Here is a 23,798-nt window from a genome sequence, read left to right on the forward strand (position 1 = left end):
GTAGGGAAGAGTGAGCTCTTTGTGGTGCATTCAGGAGACCAGGGAAGGGGGATAGACGAGCTACCGCTGAAGAGAGAAGAAAGGAGCTTTCGGTATCTAGGGATCCAAGTAGCTAGGAGTTGGGGGGCCCTGCTGATGCTCAATTTGACGCGGTTGGTGGAGCAGATGGAGGAGGATTTTAAAAGATGGGATATGCTGCCACTCTCGCTAGCGGGTAGGGTGCAGTCGGTCAAATTGACGGTCCTCCCGAGGTTTCTCTTTGTGTTCCAGTGCCTTCCCATTATGATCCCCAAGGCCTTTTTCAAACGGATAAGTTGGAGCATCATGGGTTTTATGTGGGTGAATAAGACCCCGAGGGTGAAGAGCGTGTTTCTGGAGCGTAGCAGGGGCAGGGGGGGCTGGCGCTGCCGAACGTGTGCAGCTATTATTGGGCAGCCAATGTGGCGATGATCCGTAAGTGGGTAATGGAGGGAGAGGGGGCGGCGTGGAAGAGGCAAGAGATGGCGTCCTGTGTGGGCACGAGCCTGAGGGCGCTGGTGACGGCACCGCTGCCGCTCTCGCCGACAATGTACACCACGAGTCCGGTGGTGGCGGCGACGCTGAAGATCTGGTGGCAGTGGAGGCGACACAGGGACGAGGTGGGAGCCTCGGTTTGGTCCCCGATTCGGGAGAATCATCGGTTCGTCCCGTGAAGGATGGATGGGGGTTTCGGAGCTGGCATCGGGCAGGAATTAGAAGAATGGGGGACCTGTTCACCGATGGGACGTTTGCGAGCCTAGGGGCGCTGGAGGAGAAGTTTGGGCTACCCCCAGGAAACGCTTTCAGGTACATGCAAGTGAGGGCATTTGTGAGGCGGCAGGTGAGGGAATTCCCGCTGCTCCCAGCACAGGGGATTCAGGACAGGGTGATTTCGGGTATATGGGTTGGAGAAGGCAAAGTTTTGGCGATTTACCAGGAGCTGCAGGAAGAGGAGGAGAAGGCCTCGGTGGAGGAGTTAAAGGGCAAGTGGTAGGAGGAGCTTGGGGAGGAGATAGATGACGGTCTGTGGGCTGATGCCCTGAGTTAACCCTTAATTCTTCCTCCTCTTGCACCAGGCTCAGCCTAATACAGTTCAAAGTTACTCATGGAGCGCATATGACACGGGTGAGGTTGCGTAGGTTATTTGGGGTAGAGGACAGATGTGGGAGATGCTCGGGAAGCCCGGAAAATCACGTCCATATGTTCTGGTCGTGCCCGTCGCTGGATGGGTTTTGGAGGGGTTTGCGAGGACTATGTCCAAGGTGGTGAAAGCCCGGGTCAAGCCGAGCTGGGGGTTGGCATTATTTGGGGTAACGGATGAGCCGGGAGTGCAGGAAGCGAAAGAGGCCGGTATTCTGGCCTTTGCGTCCCTGGTAGCCCAGCGGAGGATTTTGCTTTTATGGAAAGATGTGAAGCCCCCTAGTGTGGAAGCTTGGATCAATGACATGGCAGGGTTCATCAAGCTGGAGAGGATAAAGTTTGCCTTGCGTGGGTCTGTGCAGGGGTTCCTCAGGCGGTGGCAACCGTTTCTAGACTATCTCGCGGAGCGTTAGGAGGAGGTCAGCAGCAGCAGCCTGGGGGGGGGGGGGGGTTCTTTTGGGGGGGCGTTTGGGTCGGTGGAGGGGGTTTCGGTATTGGTGTTTTTAAATGTCATATTGGGGGGGGGTTATTGTATATGGGGGAAATCCAATGTATAATTTTTGATTGTTGTGTTCTTGTTTCTTTCTTTTTGTTGGGGGGGGGGCGGGGTTGTTGAAAATCTGTTGAAAAATTTGATTAAATATATATACTTTTTTTAAAACTTTGCATTTACATTCTAAATGGTAGAATCATGAAATGAAGGTAATTAAATGAAGTTTGTCTTCTGAAGAGGTTCGTTCAGATAAGGGCAGATCAATGGGAAAATACTGTACATCAGAAGCAGTTCGACCTATGTAAAGGATGCTGTTTTGAAACATCTGCTAACAGCAGGAGTAGGAGCAAATTGTCTAAAGAAAGCCTGCCTTGTAGAATGAGTTGTTTTGTTCTACCTCAGAAGCAACCCCAAAGTGATATAACTGCCTGGTGTAGTAATTCTTACTGGATGTTGTTTATAGTTTTTTTTAAACCTAGAAGATGTGGAAATTGGGGGGAATTTGCTCTGACGGTAGTCAAATAAAGGTATTTAGAACTGAAAGGGACTTCCGGTGGTGGCCATGGATTGAGTGGTCACACATTTGGTGGCTCCCGCTCAAGGTGGATTTCGATGGTCCTTCCCCACCCGTATGGGGGGCTTTTTGAGTACAAAAGGTGTGCGAGTGCCTCGGGAAGGTAATATTCCTCGGGTGAGTTCAGTGTATGGATCAGAGGGCAGTTTCCTCGGTTTGCCACAGGTTAAGATGGCTGAGGGCAAGGGGCAGTACTGCCCGCCCAATGGTCAACGGAACAGCTGGTGGAGTTTCTTAATAACAAATTCCAGCAGCAGAGTAAGGAGGCCTCGGAAGACCTTACTAAGGTGGTTGAGCCGCTCAGAGAAGCAAATAAGAACATGGGGCAGAGGATGGAAGCTCCGGGTCTGGCGATTCAGAAGGTAGAGGTGGCGATGGGGGAGCATGAGGTGCGGATGGCCTTGCTGGAGGTAAAATGGGGATGGTTGTGGACAGCCAGAAGAGGCTGAGAGAGAAATTGGAGGACCTGAAAATCGCTCCAGACGACAGAATTTGAGCATAGTCGGGATGCCCGAGGGCAGGAGGGAGTGGAAGCCCCCATGTGTATGGTGAGGATGCTGGATCAGTTGATGGGGGAGTGGTCCTTTGACCGGTCCCTTGTGCTGGATCGGGTGCACAGGGCGCTGAGAAGGAGGCCGCAAATGGAGGTACCACGGAAGGCAATGGTGGTGCCATTAAAATATTTTGAAATGGGCATGGCAGACGAGGAGGTGCATCTGGGAAGGGAGAACGTTGCGGGTGTAAAAAGACCTGGGTGCGGAGTTGGTGAAGAGGAGAGCAGGGTTCAACCGGGTAATGGCTGTCCTCTTCAAGAAGGGAGTGAAGATTGGGGTTTTGTACCCTTCCCACTTGTGGGTGACTCATCAGAAGCAGTTTTATTTTGACTCGCCAGGGGAGGCGATGGACTTTGAGAGGAATGTGAGACACTGAACTTTGGAGAGGATCTTTGTGTTTATGGCAGAATGTTTGGGGTGGATTTTGATGGGGGAATGGTGATGGTGAAGGGAAAATCATGCTTGACAAATCTGTTGGAATTCTTTGAAGATGTAACCAGTACAGTCGACGGGGGAGCCAGTCGATGTGGTATATTTGGACTTTCAGAAGGCGTTTGACAAAGTCCCGCATAAGAGATTATTGTGCAAAATTAAAGCGCATGGGATTGGGGGAAATGTATTGAGCTGGATAATAAACTGGTTGGCAGAGAGGAAACAAAGAGTAGGCATTAATGAGTCCTTTTCAAATTGGCAGGCAGTAACCAGTGGGGTACCACAGGGATCGGTGCTGGGACCCCAGCTTCTCACAATATATATTAATGATTTGGATGAGGGAACAAAATGTAACATCTCAAAGTTTGCAGATGATACCAAATTAGGTGGGAGGGTGAATTGTGACAAGGATGCAGGGATCCTACAGCAAGATCTGCACAGGTTGGGCGAGTGGGCAAACCAATGGCAGATGCAGTATAATTTGGATAAGTGTGAGGTTATTCATTTTGTAAGCAAAAACAGAAAAAACTGAATTGTTGTAAATTGGTAGAGGGGAGTGTACAGCAGGACCTGTGTGTCCTTGTGCACCATTCGCTGACGGTAAGCATGCAGGTGCAGCAGGCGGTAAAGAAGGCTAATGGTATGTTGGCCTTCATTGCAAGAGGTTTTGAGTATAGAAGCAGGGATGTGTTGCTGCAGTTGTACAGGGCCTTGGTGAGGCCACACTTGGGAGTATTGTGTGCAGTTTTGGTCTCCTTCTCTAAGGAAGGATGTTCTTGCTCTCAAGGGAATGCAGCGAAGGTTTACCAGACTGATTCAAGGGATGGCGGGACTGTCATATGAGGAGAGATTCACTAGGTTGGGATTGTTCTCGCTTGAGTTCAGAAGAATGAGGGGGGATCTCATAGAGACTTATAAAATTCTAACGGGACTAGACAGGGTAGTTGCAGAGAAGATGTTACCAATGATGGGTGTGTCCAGAACCAGGGGTCACAGTCTGAGGATTCAGGGTAAACCATTTCGGACAGAGATAAGGAGACATTTCTTCTCACAAAGAGTGGTGAGCCTGTGGAATTCATTACCACAGGAGGTAGTTGATGCTAAAACTTTGAATATATTCAAGAGGCATCTGGATATAGCACGTGGGGAGAATGGGATGAAAGGCTATGGGGAGAAAGCAGGATTAGGCTCTTGAGTTGGATGATCAGCCATGATCGTGCTGAATGGCGGAGCATGATCGAAGGGCCAAAAGGCCTCTTCCTGCTCCTATCTTCTATGTATCTATGGTGAGTGTGCCTTTTGTTCTTCTTTGTTGGTAGGAGTGGGGAGGGTAGGACAGGAGGGTAATGGGGAGTTAGAGGCCTTGAGCAGGGGCCACCGTGCTAGCTGGGCAGTCGGGTTAACGGAAGTGAAGTGGAGAATCACCAGGAGGAAGGCGTGAGGTTAGTTCTTTGGGGTGAGGGGCAGGGTTGCTGACATGTGTATGGTTGGTCTGGCGCAGTTGGACAGGAAAAGATGGCGATGGACATCCGACGGCAGGCCTGGAGGGCATGTGGGGTGGCAGGCCCAAGAGGAGCAAGGGGCCCTCTTACCAGGCTGGTCACAAGGAACGTACAAGGGTAGAATGGGTCGGTTAAACGGTCCCGTGTTTTCCCGCATCTGAGGAGTCTGAAGGCGGACATGGTGTTTTTACAGGAGTTCCACCTGAAGTTAGGGCATCAGACGGGGCTGAGGAGGGGATGGGTGGGGCAGGTTTTCCGCTCGCTGGATATAAAGACGAGGGGAGTGGCGGTGTTGATCGATAAGAGGGTGGCGTTTGAGTTGAGGAGCATTATGGCCGACCGGGGCGGGGGGGAAGGTATGAGGTGGTCGGCGGGAAGCTAGAGGCGATACTGGTGATCCTGGTAAATATTGATGCCCCCAACTGGGATGATGTGGATGTTATGATACGGGTGTTGGGGAAGATTCCGGATTTAGATACTGTTTGGGGGGTATTTCAGTACTGTCCTGGACCCAAGCCTGGACAGGTCAAGCCCAAGATCGCCGAGATGGTCGACAGTGGCTCGGGAGCTGAGGGGATTCATGGGGGGACAGACCCATGGAGGTTTGGGAGGCTGGGGTGAAGGAGTTTTCATACTTCTCCCATGTTCGCCTGGTGTATTCCCTGATTGACTTTTTCATAATGACCATAATGACCGCTGTTTGCGGGTCGGCCAACTCTGGGTATTCAGCGATTGTGGTCTCTGACCACGCGTCGCATTGGTGGATTTGCGGGTGGCTCAGGGGGAGGCCCAATGGCCACAGTGGAGGTTAGATGTGGGGTTGTTGGCGGATGAGGGGGTGTGGTGTGTAAGCGGGTGAAGGCTGCCAAACGGGGCGATGTGGAGGTGAGTGATGCGGGGGAGATCACAGCTGCCATGTTGTGAGAGGAATTCGTGGCTATAGTTCGGAAAGAGTTTATTTCGATTTGGTCGCATAGGGAAGGTGGGGGGGGGGGCAAGGCTTGTCGATGAGATCTTGAGCGTGGGCATGAGGTACTCTACTCCGCGTCGGAGGAGGAGTTGCCGTGGGAGAGGCAGAGACTCCAGCTGGAGTTTGTGTTCGTGTCTTTGGGGAAGGTGGTGAGACAGTTGTGGAGGCCTAGGGGGGCGGTTTACATATATGGGAAGAGGCTGAGTAGGATGCTGGCCCATCAGTTGAGAAAGCAGGTAACGACAAGGGAGATTGGTAGAGAGATGGATGAGGGGCGTACGGTGGTGATGGACCCGGAGGGGGTGAATGGGATGTTTGAGGCCTTTTGTTGGCAATATGGGATGGGCGGTTTCTAGGTGAGTTGGAGTTTCCCAAGGTGGAAGAGAAGTGGGTTCAGGGGCTGAAGGCCCCGCTTGGGCTGCAAGAGATGATGGGTGGCATGAGGGTGATGCAGGCAGGGAAAACCCCAGGCCAGGACTGGTTTCCAATCAAATGTTCTAAAAAATGTGGGTGGAGCTGGGGCCACTTTTGGTGATGGTGTATAATGAGGGAAGTCCCACCTACACTATAGCAGGCTTCCAAATCCCTGATTCTACAAAAGGATAAGGACCGGAGCAGTCCGGGTCACATTGCCCGATATCATTGTTGAATGTTGATGCCAAGCTTTTGGCGAAGGTGCTTGCATCGCAGATTGAGAACTGTGCTGGGGTTGATCAGGGAGGATCAGATGTGAAAGGAAGACAGTTGCCAGTGAATGTGAGGTTACTTCATGTGATTGTGATGCCCTCGAGTGTGGGGGAGGGGGGGCAGTGGCTGGCATTGTCGAATTTGATAAATTATTATTGGGCGGCAAACATTGCGCTGATGAGGAAAGTCAGTTAGGCAGCATCGTGGAGGGGAACGAGTTTGAGGGCTTTGTTGTTGGCACCTTTGTCATTCCCGTTGGCAAGATATTCTGTTAGCCCAGTGGTGGTGTCGGCTTTCAGGATGTAGGGGCAGTGTAGGCTGCATTTGGGGTTAGAGGGTATGTCGTTGTGGGCACCTATTTGCGATAACAGGTTTGTGCCGGCGAGACTGGATGCAAAGTTCTGGGGGTGGCGGCAGGTGGGGATTGAGTACTTCAGGGACTTGTTTATGGGGGCAGGTTTGTGGGGTTGGAAGAATTGTATGAGTTGCCCAAGGGGATTGGTTTTAGGTACCTGCAGGTTCAGGAATTTGTGAGGAGAGAGGTACCGTCCTTCACGGGGTTGCCATCTCCGGTGCTGCAAGATAATGTCAGAGGACGAAATAGGGGAGGGAAGATGTCGGATGTTTACAAGAAATTGATGGAGAGGGAGGGCACCCTGGTAGAGGATGTTAAGCACAAATGGGAGGAGGTGGTAGGGGTTGGGTCATGGGCTGAGGCCTTGTGGAGGGTGAATGCGTCCTCGTCGTGTGTGAAATTAAGCCTCATCCAGTTTAAAGTGGTGCATAGGGCTCACATGTCTGGTTCTGGGTATGATGGTGAACCCTTCTGCCGACCCCCGCAGAGCGAACGTAATCTTCTCCAACCTGGGGAATTCTGCGAGGTCGCTCATCCGCAACCCTGCCTTCGGTGGCTCCGAGTCCCGTCAACACAACAAAATCTGTCTCTGGGCTATCAGGGAGGCAAAGGCCAATACACAATAATAATCTTTATTATTGTTACAAGTAGGCTTACAATAACACTGGAGGAGGTGGAAATATTTTATTGATTTCTTCAAGGAGGACTGAGGGGTCGGTTGGGGGCTGGGGGGAGATAAGGGGGTTAAAATGGGGAAGGCGTGGCATGGCTGGGGGTCAGTGTCAGGGGGGCTGGAGGGCAGTGGCTGTTTATTGGGTTGATGTGATGTTCTGATATTCTGTATAATTAGATTTTTGTTGAAAAGCTTTGAATAAAAATAGTTTTTAAAAAAACAACTGACAGTGGTACTGTGTGTAGTCATTGTTTCAGTTAAGTGCACTTCTCGTTGACTTTGTTTATTTTCTTAATTAAAAAAAAAAAAATCATAAAACATCAGAGACATCATTCTCTAGTTTTCAAATCCTTCCTTACGTTATATCAAATTGTACAATACAGTTGAGGGCTGTTTCAAGTTTCCCTTTGGAATAACCCTGGTGCTTCTATCAGCTGTGCTCTTAACACTTCAATTTTGCTTTAATTTCAAACTTGAGTACAATAAAAGTGCACAGTTTGAAAATACTTTGATAACAAAGATGAAGTTCTTCACACACAGTAATCAGCATTTAAAATGGTTTTCCTGAGAATAGTGCAGAGAAAAACTCTGGAATTGTTGAAGAAATGTTGCAGCAAAAAGAAGTTTGATCATTACTCGATGGATCACTTATGATGAATCAATTGGCCATAATTGTCTTGCGCTCATCAAATCACACTTCAGTGAGAACTTCTTTGGGGACCAGATTTGCAAGCTGTCAACAAAATTGAAACTAATTATAAAGGATATTCAGAGGTTCCTGAAACTGTGTTCTACAAAGCAGTTATTGTTCTCCACGGGATGAAGCAGGATTTGTATGGTGAATACAAAACCCACTTCAGTACAGAATTCAAGTATCATCAGTCAGGTTGAACATAGAACAGTACAGGCCCTTCAGCCCACGATGTTGTGCCGACAATCTAAGATCAACCTAACCTACACCCCTTCAATTTACTGCTGTCCATGTGCCTGTCCAAGAGTCGCTTAAATGTCCCTAATGACTCTGACTCCACCATCTCTGCTGGCAGTGCATTCCCCGCACCCACCACTCTGTGTAAAGAACCTACCTCTGACATCTCCCCATACCTTCCTCCAATCACTTTAAAATTATGTCACCTCGTGACAGCCATTTCCGCCCTGGGGAAAAGTCTTTGGCTATCCACTCTATCCATGCCTCTTATTACCTTGTACACCTCTATCAAGTCACCTCTCTTCTTCACTCCAGTGAGAAAAGCCCTAACTCCCTCAACTGATACTAATTTAGGTTAGCGTGCTACCATGGCTTTACAACCCACACCTTCCAATGATGCAGGGTAGATCTTTTAATTTTTAGTGCTAAGGTGACCCAGCTGATAAGCTTTAACAAGTATGCTAGTGGTGTAATAGCAAGATATTTCAAACTGTAAATACTTTGCGTTGTCAGTTGTACAGTGTGTGTCTTCATTGCCCTTTTGAAAACAGAGATAGTGTCACAAGGCCATGAGCAGTGTTATTTTGATTCCAGACCTGAGCTTGGTGGGGAAAAATATTGATTCGTACAGGTTATCAGAAAATTAACATGGAAGTATGCTAATTTTCACCAAGCAATTGAAAAGTCATAGACTGGTCCTCTGGTTTGAAATGGTCGGTATCTATTGGTAGAACTGCCCTTGGGAAAAGATCCTGCTCTTGGAAATACGCATTGATTATGGATGACTTCAAGTGGTTCATAGAATTTACCGTGCAGAAGAATGCCATTCGGCCCATCGAGTCTGCACTGGCCCTTGGAAAGAGCACCCTATTCAAGCCCACGCCTCCACCCTATCCCCGTAATCCAGTGACCCCACTTCACCTTTTTGGGACACTAAGGGCAATTTAGCATGGCCAATCCACCTAACCCGCACACGTTTGGACTGTGGAAGGAAACAGGAGCACCCGGAGGAAACCCACGCAGACACGGGGAAAACATGCAGACTCGACCTGAAAGAATTTCAGTTAAAACCCATCGGTGCTTCACCTTAAAATGCAGTTAAATTATTAAGTTTTGCATTTGTGCAGACTTTCTACCAAATTTTCTATCATGAATTCCTGTTATCACATAATGGAAACTGACTGTGAACATATATTTGCATTTTATCTCTTAAGCACTCAGCACTGCCCCATCCCCACCTAGAGGTAGTGCAGCCTTGCATGTGTAGCAAGAGTATGCTTATTGTGAGAAGTTTTCCAGAAGCAGTTCCCATTTACAAAGGCAGATGAATGAATGTATAATGAGAATAAGGACAGAATGCAGGATTTTAAAATGGATACAGAAGTACCTCCGTGTGCCATGATTCAATTATACTGTTCCAACTTGACCTGAAGACCACAGATGGTTTTACAGATGGTATGTAAACCCAGAGGAATTTGCTAGCTAGAGTAAAACTGCTTGTTTTTGCTGAAACACCTGACACTTTATTGCAGTTTTGCTGCAGAGTAGCGATAATTTTGCAATAACAAAGCATGGAGAGAAAGCAGGCAAATATGGCAATATGATAAATCTGTATGACTAACCCGCTCTGTATTTTACACAGCAGAACTATAGCAATTACATTTTTTCTGTCAGCAATTATTACTGCTGTTTTGTTGAATGAATGTCTTCCATGACATTGCATATGGAAATAAAGGCCAATTCCTGGCATAAAGGGTTGGGATAATTGGGCCAGAGCATGTAGATGTTACTCATTTCCCATATACAACTAGTTATTTTTACATTTCCACTAAGTTTCTATGTCTATATCAGACTTCATATTTTCATCGTATTCTCACTCAACAGGGCAGCACGGTAGCATTGTGGATAGCACAATTGCTTCACAGCTCCAGGGTCCTAGGTTTGATTCCGGCTTGGGTCACTGTCTGTGCGGAGTCTGCACATCCTCCTCGTGTGTGCGTGGGTTTCCTCCGGGTGCTCCGGTTTCCTCCCACAGTCCAAAGATGTGCAGGTTAGGTGGATTGGCCATGATAAATTGCCTTAGTGTCCAAAATTGCCCTCAGTGGTGGGTGGGGTTACTGGGTTATGGGGATAGGATGGAGGTGTTGACCTTGGGTAGGGTGCTCTTTCCAAGAGCCGGTGCAGACACGATGGGCCGAATGGCCTCCTTCTGCACCGTAAATTCTATGATAAAATGATCAAATTTTGGAAAGATAAGAGCAAAATACTGCAGATGCTGGAAATCTGAAATATAAACAGACCCTTCTACAGAACTGAAGAGGGATACAAATGTGATGGATTATATAGTTGGGGCGGTCGGCGGGGGGGGGAGGAGGAGAGCAGAATGGAAAGTCAGTGATAGGTTGGAGCTAAGGAGAGATTAACAAAGATGTCATGGACATTACAAAAAGGGACTGTTAATGGTGCATTAGGGACTGAAGAGTGTTAATAATGGCCGTGGTAGGATAGCAGAATGTGTTCATAGGAGAATTCATAAGGTCAGTACTCAGTGGGAGCAAAACTCAACAAGAAGGTAGCCATGATGTGGAGATGCCAGTGTTGGACTGGGTGAGCACAGTAAGAAGTCTTACAACAGGTTAAAATCCCAACAGGTTTGTTTCGAATCACCAGCTTTCGGAGCACAGCTCCTTCCTCGGGTGAAAGAAGGTCAACAAGAAGGGACAGTGGCCACTTTGGGAAGGGGTGGGGTTGTTTCAGCACAAGCCAGGGGAACCGAATAACAGAAAACAAGATGGAGCAGAAAGTTTACAGCCTAAAGTTATTAAACTCATATTTGAGTCTAGAAGATGAGGTTTGGCATAACATTAAACATAATTCTTTTTTGAGTTAAATGTGAAGAAAAGAAAAAACATGCTGAGTAAAAATAAAACTTCAGTGAAATAAATTGATATTTGAAAACGAGATAATTAATTAATGAATAAAGATGCCTATTAGTGTGTTAGAGGGCGAGTGTGTATGTGCTTGGTTCACTCCCAGTTGCAGAGTGCTCACTGAGCTTCATGCACTGCATGAGTGGCGGAGTGTGTTGGTGTTTGGGGATGAAGATGTGGGAAACCTGAGACTGGGCACACACACTCACTTCACATACACGCACGCACACTCTCACACCCCCACACACACTCATCCCACATGTGCACACTCTCAAACCCCCCCCACACTCACTCCACACACACACCCACACTCACCACTCATATGCTCTCAGCTCCCCCACGCACACACCACACGTGCACGCACTCCCCCCCCCCCCCCCCCCCCCACACTCACCACACGTGCACTCACACACACATGCACACTCACCCACCACATGTGCACAGACTCTCTCACCCCCACACTCACCACAAACGCCCCAACTCAATCCACCTACATTCACACTCTCACCCCTCCCTCACACTCACTCTACACACTCTCACACATTCACCACACGCGCGCAGTCTCTCACATACACCTCACGCATACACTCAAACCCCCCCCCCCCCTCACCACTCACACCCCACACAAACATTCACAACCCCCCCTCCACACCCACACATTCTCTCTCTCTCTCTGTCCCCGTCCCACTCCTTCCCTGAAAACCTCCCTTTCTCCCCAGCCCATTTACTGTTGCTAGTGTTCACTGTTCCTCCAATCACACTATTTCATTCCCACATAAACATGGGAGAGGAATGACCTTTGATTGAAAATGCAGCTCCTTGCAGAACCCTCCCTCCACTTACCTCTCTTACTGGCATTTGAACACTGGGTCCACGGGCCAGTATAAATGGGCATGGCGAGCCGCATCTGGCCCAAGGGTCAGGGTTTGGACAAGCCTGTTCTACATTTATAATGAATGCTGCTTATATAAGCTTGCCTCACTGTGATTAAACCATCTGACTGTGGCAGCACAGCGTGTCCACAAACTGGGAGAAAGGATGCAAATACACCTTGATAAGACTACAAAGGCAGCCTGTACCGGCCTCCCCGAACAGGCGCCGGAATGTGGCGACTAGGGGCTTTTCACAGTGACTTCATTGAAGCCTACTCGTGACAATAAGCGATTATTATTATTATTATGATGATGTTATAAATTTGGATGTACAAAATTATAATGTTAAAAGGTGGAAGTGCAGGTATTGCCCACAGCAATTCAGAACAAAAGTTAATTTCCTCTCAGTGAAGCCACAGATGTAAATGTGCGTATAGCTCTGACCCACTTATGTCACTGTACATAGATCTGGTCGGTTTATAACTATATACATTTCTTTGCTTCCTCTCCCTCACTCCCATGTAGTTAATCCTAGTATCCCGTGGATATGGTAGTACCCTTATGCACAGCTGCCTTCAGTTGTTAGATTATAGAGTAGTTTCTCCAGCATTCATTTTTTTTGGCTTTCAATAGCTCTGAAGCAGAATCAACTATGAATAATTAATAACAAAATACTGCATGTGCTGGAAATCTGAATTAAAACAGAAAATAGAATTTCCATGGTGCAGAAAGAGGCCATTTGACACATCGGATTGGATTTGATTTATTGTCATGTGTACCGAGGTACAGTGAAAAGTATTGTTCTGCATACAGACCAGGCAAATCATTCCATACATGAAAAAACATAGGACATACGATAGATGCACAATGTAAATATTTATATTTATTAAGTATTGATTGGCCCTTTGACAAAGGGTCATCTGGACTATGAGGGATTATGAGGCCCGCTTTTCCAAGGCAGCGGGAGGTGTAGACAGAGTTAATGGATGGGAGGTGGCTTTGCATGATGGACTGGGCTGTGTTCACGACTCTAATTTCTTACGGTCTTGGGCCGAACAGTTGCCATACCAAGCTGTGATGCAGCCAGATGGGATGCTTTCTATGGTGCATCTGTAAAAATTGGTAAGAGTCAATGTGGATATGCGGAATTTCCTGAGGAAGTTTAGGCGCTGTTGTGCTTTCTTGGTCGTAGCTTCGACCAGTTCAGATTGTTGGTGATGTACACACCTAGGAATTTGATGCTGTCATCCATTGCCACCTCGGCACCATTGATGCAAACAGGGGTGTGTACGATACGTTGCATCCTGAAGTCAATGACCAACTCCTTAGTTTTTGCTGACGTTAAGGAAGAGATTGTCATTATACCATACCACTAGGTTCTCTATCTCCCTCCTGTGCTCTGATTCATCGTTGTACGAGATCTGATGTGTCATCAGCAAACTTGTAAATGGAGTTGGAGCCATATTTTTCCACACAGTCATGTATGTGTATGGGGGTATAGTAAGGGCTAAGTACGCAGCCTTGTGGGGCCCCGGTATTGAGGACTATCGTGGAGGAGGTGTTGTTGTTTATCCTTACTGATTGTGGTCTATGGGTCAGAAAGTTGAAGATCCAATTGCAGTGAGGAGCCAAGTCCTAGGTTTTGGAGTTTGTAATGAGCGTGGCTGGGATTATGGTGTTAAAGGTGAAGCTGTAGTCAATGAATAGAAGTCTGACAGAGAAGTCCTTGTTGTCGAGACGCTCCAGGGATGAGTATAAGGCCAGGGAGATGGCATCTGCTGTGGACCGGTTGTGGAGGTATGCGAATTGCAGTGGATCAAGTCATTCTGGGAGTCTGGAGTTGATGTGTCTCATGACCAATCTCTCGAAGCACTTCATTACGATCGATGTCAAGGCCACCGGACTGTAGTAGTTGAGGCATGTTGCCTGGTTCTTCTTTGCCACCGGTATCATGGTGGGTATCTTGAAGCAGATGGGAACCTCGGAACGGAGTAGGGAGAGGTTGAAGATGTCTGCGAACACACCCGGCAGTTGGTCCGCGCAGTATCTGAATGCACGACCAGGGACTCCGTCAGGACCCGTTTCTTTCCGAGGATTCACTTTCACGAAGGCCGACCTGACTTCGGAGGCTAGGAGAGTAGGTAATGGGTGTGTCTGAGGGGGCTGAGGCAGCTGACAACGGTTTGTTGATTTCCTGCCCGAAACGAGCATAGAATGCATTTAGTTCACTGGGGAGGGATGCGCTACTGCTGGAGATTCTACGCGGCTTTGCATTGTAGCCTGTTACGTTGTTAAGCCTTGCCACAACCAAAGTTAGTCTGTGACTCTAGGTGTTGTCTCTTGGTATCCCTCATGCTTTGCAGAGGTCATACCTGGATTTCTTGTATAGGTCAGGTTCGCCTGTCTTGAACGCCTCAGACCTGGCCTTCAGTAGGGAGTGACTCCCGATTAAACCATGGTTTCCGGTTGGGGAACGTACGAATTACCTTCATTGGCACGCAATCTTCTACACACTTGCTGGAGTCTGCACTGACCCTATGAAAGAGCATCTTACCTAAGCATAGGCCTATCCCCGCAACCCCACCTAAGCTTTACATCTTTGGACTGTGGGGGGAAACTGGAACACCCATAGGAAACCCACGCAGACACGGGTGCAAATTCCCCACAGACAGTCACCAAAGGCTGGCATTGAACCTGGGTCCTTGACACTGAGAGGCAGCAGTACCGCCTGTGTTGGAACTCTAATGAGAACTCAACAACCTAAAATGCTGTCTGTTTCTCTCTCCACTGATGCTCCCTGGCCTGCTGAGTGTTTTCAACATTCTCTGTTTTTATTATAAATAATTAAAACTTGTATAACAGAACTCCAGTAGCTTTAAATGGAGCTGCCGCTAAATAATTCAAAGCTTAGACCACCAAGCTCCTGCCATTCACAGCATTCCAAGTTCCACAGAGTGGAATCGTCAAGGCTAAGAAAAATTTCTTCTACCCACTTCACAAACCCGGCATTGTGTCTTTATCCCTTTGCCAGCCACATGGCTACTTCCAGGTACTTGCAGACTGCCTGATTTTTCCGAAATGCTTAAACTTGCACGATTGAGTGGTGAGTGAACCAGAATATGATTGCCCAATGGCTGAAAAAATACATTTTAGTATTTAAAAATAAAATGAGTTCCTATTTTTAAAAAAGCACAATGTAATATTCAAATATACTACTTAAGGAGTCACAAAATGGTGTAATAAAGGGAGAAATGATACACTGTGCCTGTCGAAAGTGACAAATTTGAAATTCTTTTTAAAAAGTATGTTATCATTTTAAAACAAAGGGTTACGATATCTCAAGCTGAGGGGGGGAAATCACTAAAAACTAAGGTGGCACAGGCGGTTCCGAAAGCTAGTGCTCAATTACCTGTGCTTTTTCACCAGGTGTGATGATTTACATAGGCGAACCCATAGTAAATATGGATTTATATGGAAATTCTTAGGACAAAATTTAAATCTAAATTGTGATATCAGGAATGCATGCGGTGCAGGCAGCAAGGGCATGTAGAAAAACGATGCAGGTCTGGTATCCTTTTTCGGAAACTGATGGCCGATTGTGTTTTGGATTTTGGTATACAGATGCTGCATCTCGGCCTGCTTACATTATTACTGTGGGTGAAGCCTAGGCCAGCTTTTGTCTAAAATAAATAAAGTGACTGAAAAAGTAAGATGTTCCACTGAATAATAAGTACAGGGTACAGTCAGCGAGGGTCGATGAGATTTATTAAAAGTGCGGTGTTTGGGTGTTTTCGGATTTATGGATAAAGAATACTCGGCCTGTAGATACAGTTAGCAGGTGCATTTGTATCTTGGGAGTTACATGTTACCTAGATTGCAATAGTGAAATGTGCTAGTTTTTCTTACAGAACTTTTAAAAGTAGCGTTACAAGTTCTTGTCATTAGGAACTGAAGTCCAATCTCAAGTCAATCTCACTTATTGTGGCACAGCGGTTAGCACTGCTGCCTCACAGCACCAGGGACCTGGATTTGATTCCACCCTTGTGTGACTGTCTATGTGGAGTTTGCACATTCTCTCGCGTTTGCGGCACATTTCACTATTGTAATCTAGGTAACATGTAACTCCCAAGATAGTGTTACGGGGTTGGAGTGGGAGAGTGGGGTGCTCTTTCAGAGGGTCGGTTCAGATTTAATGGGCTGAATGGCCTCGTTCTGCACTGTAGGGATTCTATGATTGCAGAAGGTGCAGTCAATTTCTTTGTTTTTCAGTTCCGCCAGTTTTGGTTAAAGAATGGGCTGCTTACAAGGGGAAATCACCCCAGACTCCAGAACTGGTAGAAGCACTTGCTTTTAGAGAGTGGACGTGTCCCAACTTAAAGAAGTTATGGCTCGGAAAAGCTGTGGAGGATAAAAACAGACGAATGAGGGCATTTCTTGCCTGCATGCGATCCGACACACCAGCTATGCTTAATCCCTCAAATGTCCCAACGCATCTTCTGGTTCTTTGTTGTGTGTTACGGTAAGTAAAATGCAATGAATAATAATTAGTTTTCTGTTCTATTCAGTATTTTGTTTTAAAAAGCACAAATAGATAGAGTCTAGTTCTTTGCATTGCTCTTTGAAGTGCACAATATATTCTGAGGAAAGATCATTGTACTTTTTTCACTATCCTACTTAATAAATTTTGTAAATGTTTAAAAACTGGGCGTCCAAAATTTATAAGCTTGATTCTTCTGGTTGGTGAATCTCCTAAGGGAGCAAAAACCGAAGATTAGAAGCTTGAAGGATAAGCTAAGATATGTTCCTGCAAATAGTTATTATAATATGAAATGCGCTTTTACGGTGACATCAGCATGTAAGACAATTAAATTCGAGCTTGGGGAAAATAAGGTTGCAGGGAAATAATGAGGGAATCCTAAGTCGAAACAAATTTGGCTTCTTTGCAGAACTGGCATAGTGTAACAAACCAAAACGTTGAAATTTCTATGTATCATTTTGTCCCTATAAATTGCATATTTTTATCAGTGTAAAGATTACCATGGTAAGATTTTACACACTGTTAAAAGGCTAATAATGTTTAGTCTGTAATACTACCTCCCCGCTGCCTTTTTGTTTTTCTTTTGCAGTGTTCTTGTTGCATTCTAGTGTCTTAGGTTAATTTCTTGACAGGAATGCATTGAAAATATTTGCTACGGGTTACACCAAATATTAATAGTTAAAAGAAAGGTTAGGAGCAAGTTATTTATCCCAAAACCTTTTGTTTTTTATCTAAATCCTATAAACTTGTCAACTTGTCACATTTCTCAAATCACCACAAGATACTTCTTGAACTGAAAAGCTATTTATTTCACGTTTTGTGCACTAACAACGTCTTCTGAAAGACTGTATACTAATTTAGATTGCCGCTATATCATGAGTCGTCGGTTGGAAATGGTTGGAGTATCGAAATGTTGTCCTAAGAGAGCCTCTATGAAAAATGAGTACTATATAATGGCACTGTGTTTAAATAGTGTGATCTTTTAAAATTTATTTTGTCCTGTTCTCTTCAAGATTCCCCTCATTGGCATCATCCGAAAGCACTGATGACACCTTCCTCTACTCGTCAATCCCTTTCTCAACTACTCCTCTGATGCTAAATTATCAGACTGCTTATCCAACACCTAATACTGGATGAGCAGAAATTTTCTCCAATTAAATATTGGGAAGACTGAAAGCATTATTTTGGTCTCTGATCCTAACTAAGCTCCCTAGCTACCGAGCCTATCCCTATCCCAAACAATAGTCTGAGAGTAACCAGCCAGTTCACAACCTTGGTGTCATATTTGACCCTGAGATAAACTTCCGACCACCTGCCATTGCTAAATTGCCCTTGGTGTCCAAAAAGATGGGGTGGGGTTACTGGGTTATGGGGGTAGAGTGGAGGTGTGGGCTTGGGTAGGGTGCTCTTTCAAAGAGCCGGTGCAAACTCGATGGGTCGAATGGTCTCCTTCTGCACTGTAAATTCTATGATGTTGGCCTGGAAGATGCTGCTCATGTTGATCTGCCTGTGGATTTTATGGATTTTGCGGAAGCAACGTTGGTGGATACCTCTCCAGGGATTTGAGGGGTCTGCTGCATATTGTCCCTATTTCTGATGCATACAGGAGGGCGGGGACCTCAGTTGTTCTCTAGACCATGAGCTTTGTGCTGGATTTGAGGTCTCGGTCTTCAAACACTCTGTTCCGCAAGACTCAGGGAGGAGCTCTTCAGCCACTGAGAAGAGGCAGTGGAGGATTATTCTGGTGATGACCTTTCCCGTGGTGGAGTAGGAATATCCCTCTGTAATTTCTGCAGTGGAACCAGTCTTGGTGTTTCCTGATTGAGAGCCCGAGCCTCTCCTCGCAGGTGCTGACCATGGTGACTTTTAAGGCAGACTAGATGCCGTGGGCATTCTGTGACACTGGCTCGTTGGTCAACGCCAGATTAACTGTGAGGGACCGACTGTGCTCTTTCTTCTCCGGGTCTTTGAGTCCAGTGACTTTGAGTCTCCTGCGGAGGTTTTTCTGCCTGTGCCGGTTTGGGGGCAGGGTGATGGAGAGGGTAGAGTGGATTAGTCGGTGGTCAGGCAAGCAATTGTGTGCTCCAGTCGTGGCACGGGTGATGCAGACATCCTTATGGTCCCTTGCTTGGGCGATGTTCTAGTCTATTAGGTGCCAATGCTTTGAGCTGGGGTGTTGCCACAAGGTCTTCTGTCCATTGCTCTGGCAGAATAGGGTGTTCGTGATGGCCAGGTCATGTTCTAAACATTTTGTCAGGAACAGGATTCCATTGGCGTTGTTTTCCCCTGACATTCCCTGTCTAACACCTTTCCAAAGGTTTGCATCCCTCCTGACTCTAGCATTGAAGTCGCCCAGGAGAATCAGCTTGTCTCCCTTTGAGATACGGAACAGCGATTTGTTGAGGCTGGCATCGAATGTCTCTTTGTCTTGTCCGTTGCATCTAGAGTTGGGGCGTAGGCACTGACGGCTGTGATGCGCTGCTTCTGGGCCAGGGTGAACCGTAGGAACATAGAACATAGAACATAGAAAATACAGCACAGAACAGACCCTTTGGCCCACAATGTTGCGCCGAACCTTTGTCCTAGATTAATCATAGTCATTGAATTTACAGTGCAGAATGAGGCCATTCGGCCCTTTGAGTCTGCACCGGCTCTTTGAAAGAGCACCCTACCCAAACTCAACACCTCCACCCAACACCAAGGGCAATTTTGGACATTAAGGGCAATTTATCATTGGCCAATTCGCCTAACCTGCACATCTTTGGACTGTGGGAGGAAACCGAAGCACCCGGAGGAAACCCACGCAGACACGGGGAGGACGTGCAGACTCCGCACAGACAGTGACCCAAGCCGGAATCGAACCTGGGACCCTGGAGCTGTGAAGCTATTGTGCTATCCACAATGCTACCGTGCTGCCCTTAAGAACAAATAAATCTACACTATATCATTTTTCCGTAATCCATGTACCTATCCAATAGCTGCTAGAAGGTCCCTAATGTTTCCGACTCAACTACTTCCACAGGCAGTGCATTCCATGCCCCCACTACTCTCTGGGTAAAGAACCTACCTCTGATATCCCTCCTATATCTTCCACCTTAAATTTATGTCCCCTTGTAATGGTTTGTTCCACCCGGGGAAAAAGTCTCTGACTGTCTACTCTATCTATTCCCCTGATCATCTTATAAACCTCTATCAAGTCGCCCCTCATCCTTCTCCGTTCTAATGAGAAGAGGCCTAGCACCCTCAACCTTTCCTCGTAAGACCTACTCTCCATTCCAGGCAACATCCTGGTAAATCTTCTTTGCACCTTTTCCAAAGCTTCCACATCCTTCCTAAAATGAGGCGACCAGAACTGTACACAGTACTCCAAATGTGGCCTTATCAAAGTTTTGTACAGTTGCATCATCACCTCACGGCTCTTAAATTCAATCCCTCTGTTAATGAACGCGAGCACACCATTGGCCTTCTTCACAGCTCTATCCACTTGAGTGGCAACTTTCAAAGATGTATGAACAGAGACCCCAAGATCTCTCTGCTCCTCCACATTGCCAAGAACTCTACCGTTAACCCTGTATTCCGCATTCATATTTGTCCTTCCAAAATGGACAACCTCACACTTTTCAGGGTTAAACTCCATCTGCCACTTCTCAGCCCAGCTCTGCATCCTATCTATGTCTCTTTGCAGCCGACAACAGCCCTCCTTACTATCCACAACTCCACCAATCTTCGTATGGTCTGCAAATTTACTGACCCACCCTTCAACTCCCTCATCCAAGTCATTAATGAAAATCACAAACAGCAGAGGACCCAGAACTGATCCCTGCGGTACGCCACTGGTAACTGGGATCCAGGCTGAATATTTGCCATCCACCACCACTCTCTGACTTCTATCGGTTAGCCAGTTCGTTATCCAACTGGCCAAATTTCCCACTATCCCATGCCTCCTTACTTTCTGCTAAGCCTACCATGGGGAACCTTATCAAATGCCTTACTAAAATCCATGTACACTACATCCACTACTTTACCTTCATCCACATGCTTGGTCACCTCCTCAAAGAATTCAATAAGACTTGTAAGGCAAGACCTACCCCTCACAAATCCGTGCTGACTATCCCCAATCAAGCAGTGTCTTTCCAGATGCTCAGAAATCCTATCCTTCAGTACCCTTTCCATTACTTTGCCTACCACCGAAGTAAGACTAACTGGCCTGTAATTCCCAGGGTTATCCCGAGTCCCTTTTTTGAACAGGGGCACGACATTCGCCACTCTCCAATCCCCTGGTACCACCCCTGTTGACAGTGAGGACGAAAAGATCATTGTCAACGTCTCTGCAATTTCATCTCTTGCTTCCCATAGAATCCTTGGATATATCCCGTCAGGCCCGGGGGACTTGTCTATCCTCAAGTTTTTCAAAATGCCCAACACATCTTCCTTCCTAACAAGTATTTCCTCGAGCTTACCAATCTGTTTCACACTGTCCTTTCCAACAATATCGCCCCTCTCATTTGTAAATACAGAAGAAAAGTACTCGTTCAAGATCTCTCCTATCTCTTCAGACTCAATACACAATCTCCCGCTACTGTCCTTGATCGGACCTACCCTCGCTCTAGTCATTCTCATATTTCTCACGTGTAAAAGGCCTTGGGGTTTTCCTTGATCCTACCCGCCAAAGATTGTTCATGCCCTCTCTTAGCTCTCCTAATCCCTTTCTTCAGTTCCCTCCTGGCTATCTTGTATCCCTCCAATGCCCTGTCTGAACCTTGTTTCCTCAGCCTTACATAAGTCTCCTTTTTCCTCTTAACAAGACATTCAACCTCTCTTGTCAACCATGGTTCCCTCACTCAACCATCTCTTCCCTGCCGGACAGGGACATACATATCAAGGACACGTAGAACGTGTTCCTTGAACAAGTTCCACATTTCACTTGTGTCAAAGAACAACAAAGAACAAAGAAATGTACAGCACAGGAACAGGCCCTTCGGCCCTCCAAGCCCGTGCCGACCATGCTGCCCGACTAAACTACAATCTTCTACACTTCCTGGGTCCGTATCCTTCTATTCCCATCCTATTCATATATTTGTCAAGATGCCCCTTAAATGTCCCTATCGTCCCTGCTTCCACTACCTCCTCCGGTAGCGAGTTCCAGGCACCCACTACCCTCTGCGTAAAAAACTTACCTCGTACATCTACTCTAAACCTTGCCCCTCTCACCTTAAACCTATGCCCCCTAGTAATTGACCCCTCTACCCTGGGGAAAAGCCTCTGACTATCCACTCTGTCTATGCCCTTCCCTGCCAGCCTATGTTCCCAACTTATGCACTTCAATTCTTGTCTGACAACATCGTAATTACCCTTCCCCCAATTGTAAACCTTGCCCTGTTGCACGTACCTATCCCTCTCCATTACTAAAGTGAAAGTCACAGAATTGTGGTCACTATCTCCAAAATGCTCCCCCACTAACAAATCTATCACTTGCCCTGGTTCATTACCAAGTACTAAATCCAATATTGCCCCTCCTCTGGTCGGACAATCTACATACTGTGTTAGAAAAGCTTCCTGGACACACTGCACAAACACCACCCCATCCAAACTATTTGATCTAAAGAGTTTCCACTCAATATTTGGGAAGTTAAAGTCGCCCATGACTACTACCCTATGACTTCTGCACCTTTCCAAAATCTGTTTCCCAATCTGTTCCTCCACATCTCTGCTACTATTGGGGGGCCTATAGAAAACTCCTAACAAGGTGACTGCTCCTTTCCTATTTCTGACTTCAACCCATACTACCTCAATAGGGTGATACTCCTCGAACTGCCTTTCTGCAGCTGTTATACTATCTCTAATTAATAATGCCCCCCCCCCCACCTCTTACCACCCTCCCTAATCTTATTGAAACATCTATAACCAGGGGCCTCCAACAACCATTTCTGCCCCTCTTCTATCCAAGTTTCCGTGATGGCCACCACATCGTAGTCCCAAGTACCGATCCATGCCTTAAGTTCACCCACCTTATTCCTGATGCTTCTTGCGTTGAAGTATACACACTTCAACCCATCTCCGTGCCTGCAAGTACTCTCCTTTGTCAGTGTTCCCTTCCCCACTGCCTCATTACACGCTTTGGCGTCCTGAATATCGGCTACCTTAGTTGCTGGACTACAAATCCGGTTCCCATTCCCCTGCCAAATTAGTTTAAACCCTCCCGAAGAGTACTAGAAAACCTCCCTCCCAGGATATTGGTGCCCCTCTGGTTCAGATGCAACCCGTCCTGCTTGTACAGGTCCCACCTTCCCCAGAATGCGCTCCAATTATCCAAATACCTGAAGCCCTCCCTCCTACACCATTCCTGCAGCCACGTATTCAGCTGCACTCTCTCCCTATTCCTAGCCTCGCTATCATGTGGCACCGGCAACAAACCAGAGATGACAACTCTGTCTGTCCTGGCTTTTAACTTCCAGCCTAACTCCCTAAACTTGTTTATTACCTCCACACCCCTTTTCCTACCTATGTCGTTGGTACCAATGTGCACCACGACTTCTGGCTGCTCACCCTCCCCCTTAAGGATCTTGAAGACATGATCCGAGACATCCCTGGCCCTGGCATCCGGGAGGCAACATACCTTCCGGGAGTCTCGCTCGCGACCACAGAATCTCCTATCTATTCCCCTAACCATTGAATCTCCTACAACTATTGCTTTTCTATTCTCCCCCCTTCCCTTCTGAGCCCCAGAGCCAGACTCAGTGCCAGAGACCTGGCCGCTAGGGCCTTCCCCCGGTAGGTCATCCCCCCCCCCCCCCAACAGCATCCAAAACGGTATACTTGTTTTGAAGGGGAACGGCCACGAGGGATCCCTGCACTGTCTGCCTGTTTGTTTTTTTTCCCCCTGACTGTAACCCAGCTATTCTTGTCCTGTACCTTGGGTGTGGTTACCTCCCTGTAACTCTTCTCCATCACCCCCTCTGCCTCCCGGATGATCCGAAGTTCCAGTTCCCTAACACGGTCTTTGAGGAGCTGACGTTGGGTGCACTTCCCGCAGGTATAGTCAGCGGGGACACCAGTGGTATCCCTCACCACCCACATCCTACAGGAGGAGCATGCAACTGGCCTAGCCTCCATCCCCTCTTACCTTACAGAAT

General features: G+C 47.1%; 1 protein-coding gene across 5 annotated transcripts in view; it reads left to right on the forward strand.

Moving 5' to 3' along the window:
• The window catches only part of LOC140388403 (constitutive coactivator of PPAR-gamma-like protein 1), a 209,436-nt gene that overhangs the window by 122,700 nt on the left and 62,938 nt on the right, over positions 1 to 23,798 (forward strand). For all 5 annotated transcript variants that reach the window (XM_072472518.1, XM_072472515.1, XM_072472517.1 and 2 more), the window contains one exon: positions 16,398 to 16,647. In XM_072472518.1, the coding sequence (XP_072328619.1) occupies positions 16,398 to 16,647 (250 nt within the window). The remainder of the gene's footprint in view (positions 1 to 16,397; positions 16,648 to 23,798) is intronic.

Source organism: Scyliorhinus torazame, chromosome 13 (assembly GCF_047496885.1).
Source record: "Scyliorhinus torazame isolate Kashiwa2021f chromosome 13, sScyTor2.1, whole genome shotgun sequence".
Taxonomy (NCBI): domain Eukaryota; kingdom Metazoa; phylum Chordata; class Chondrichthyes; order Carcharhiniformes; family Scyliorhinidae; genus Scyliorhinus; species Scyliorhinus torazame.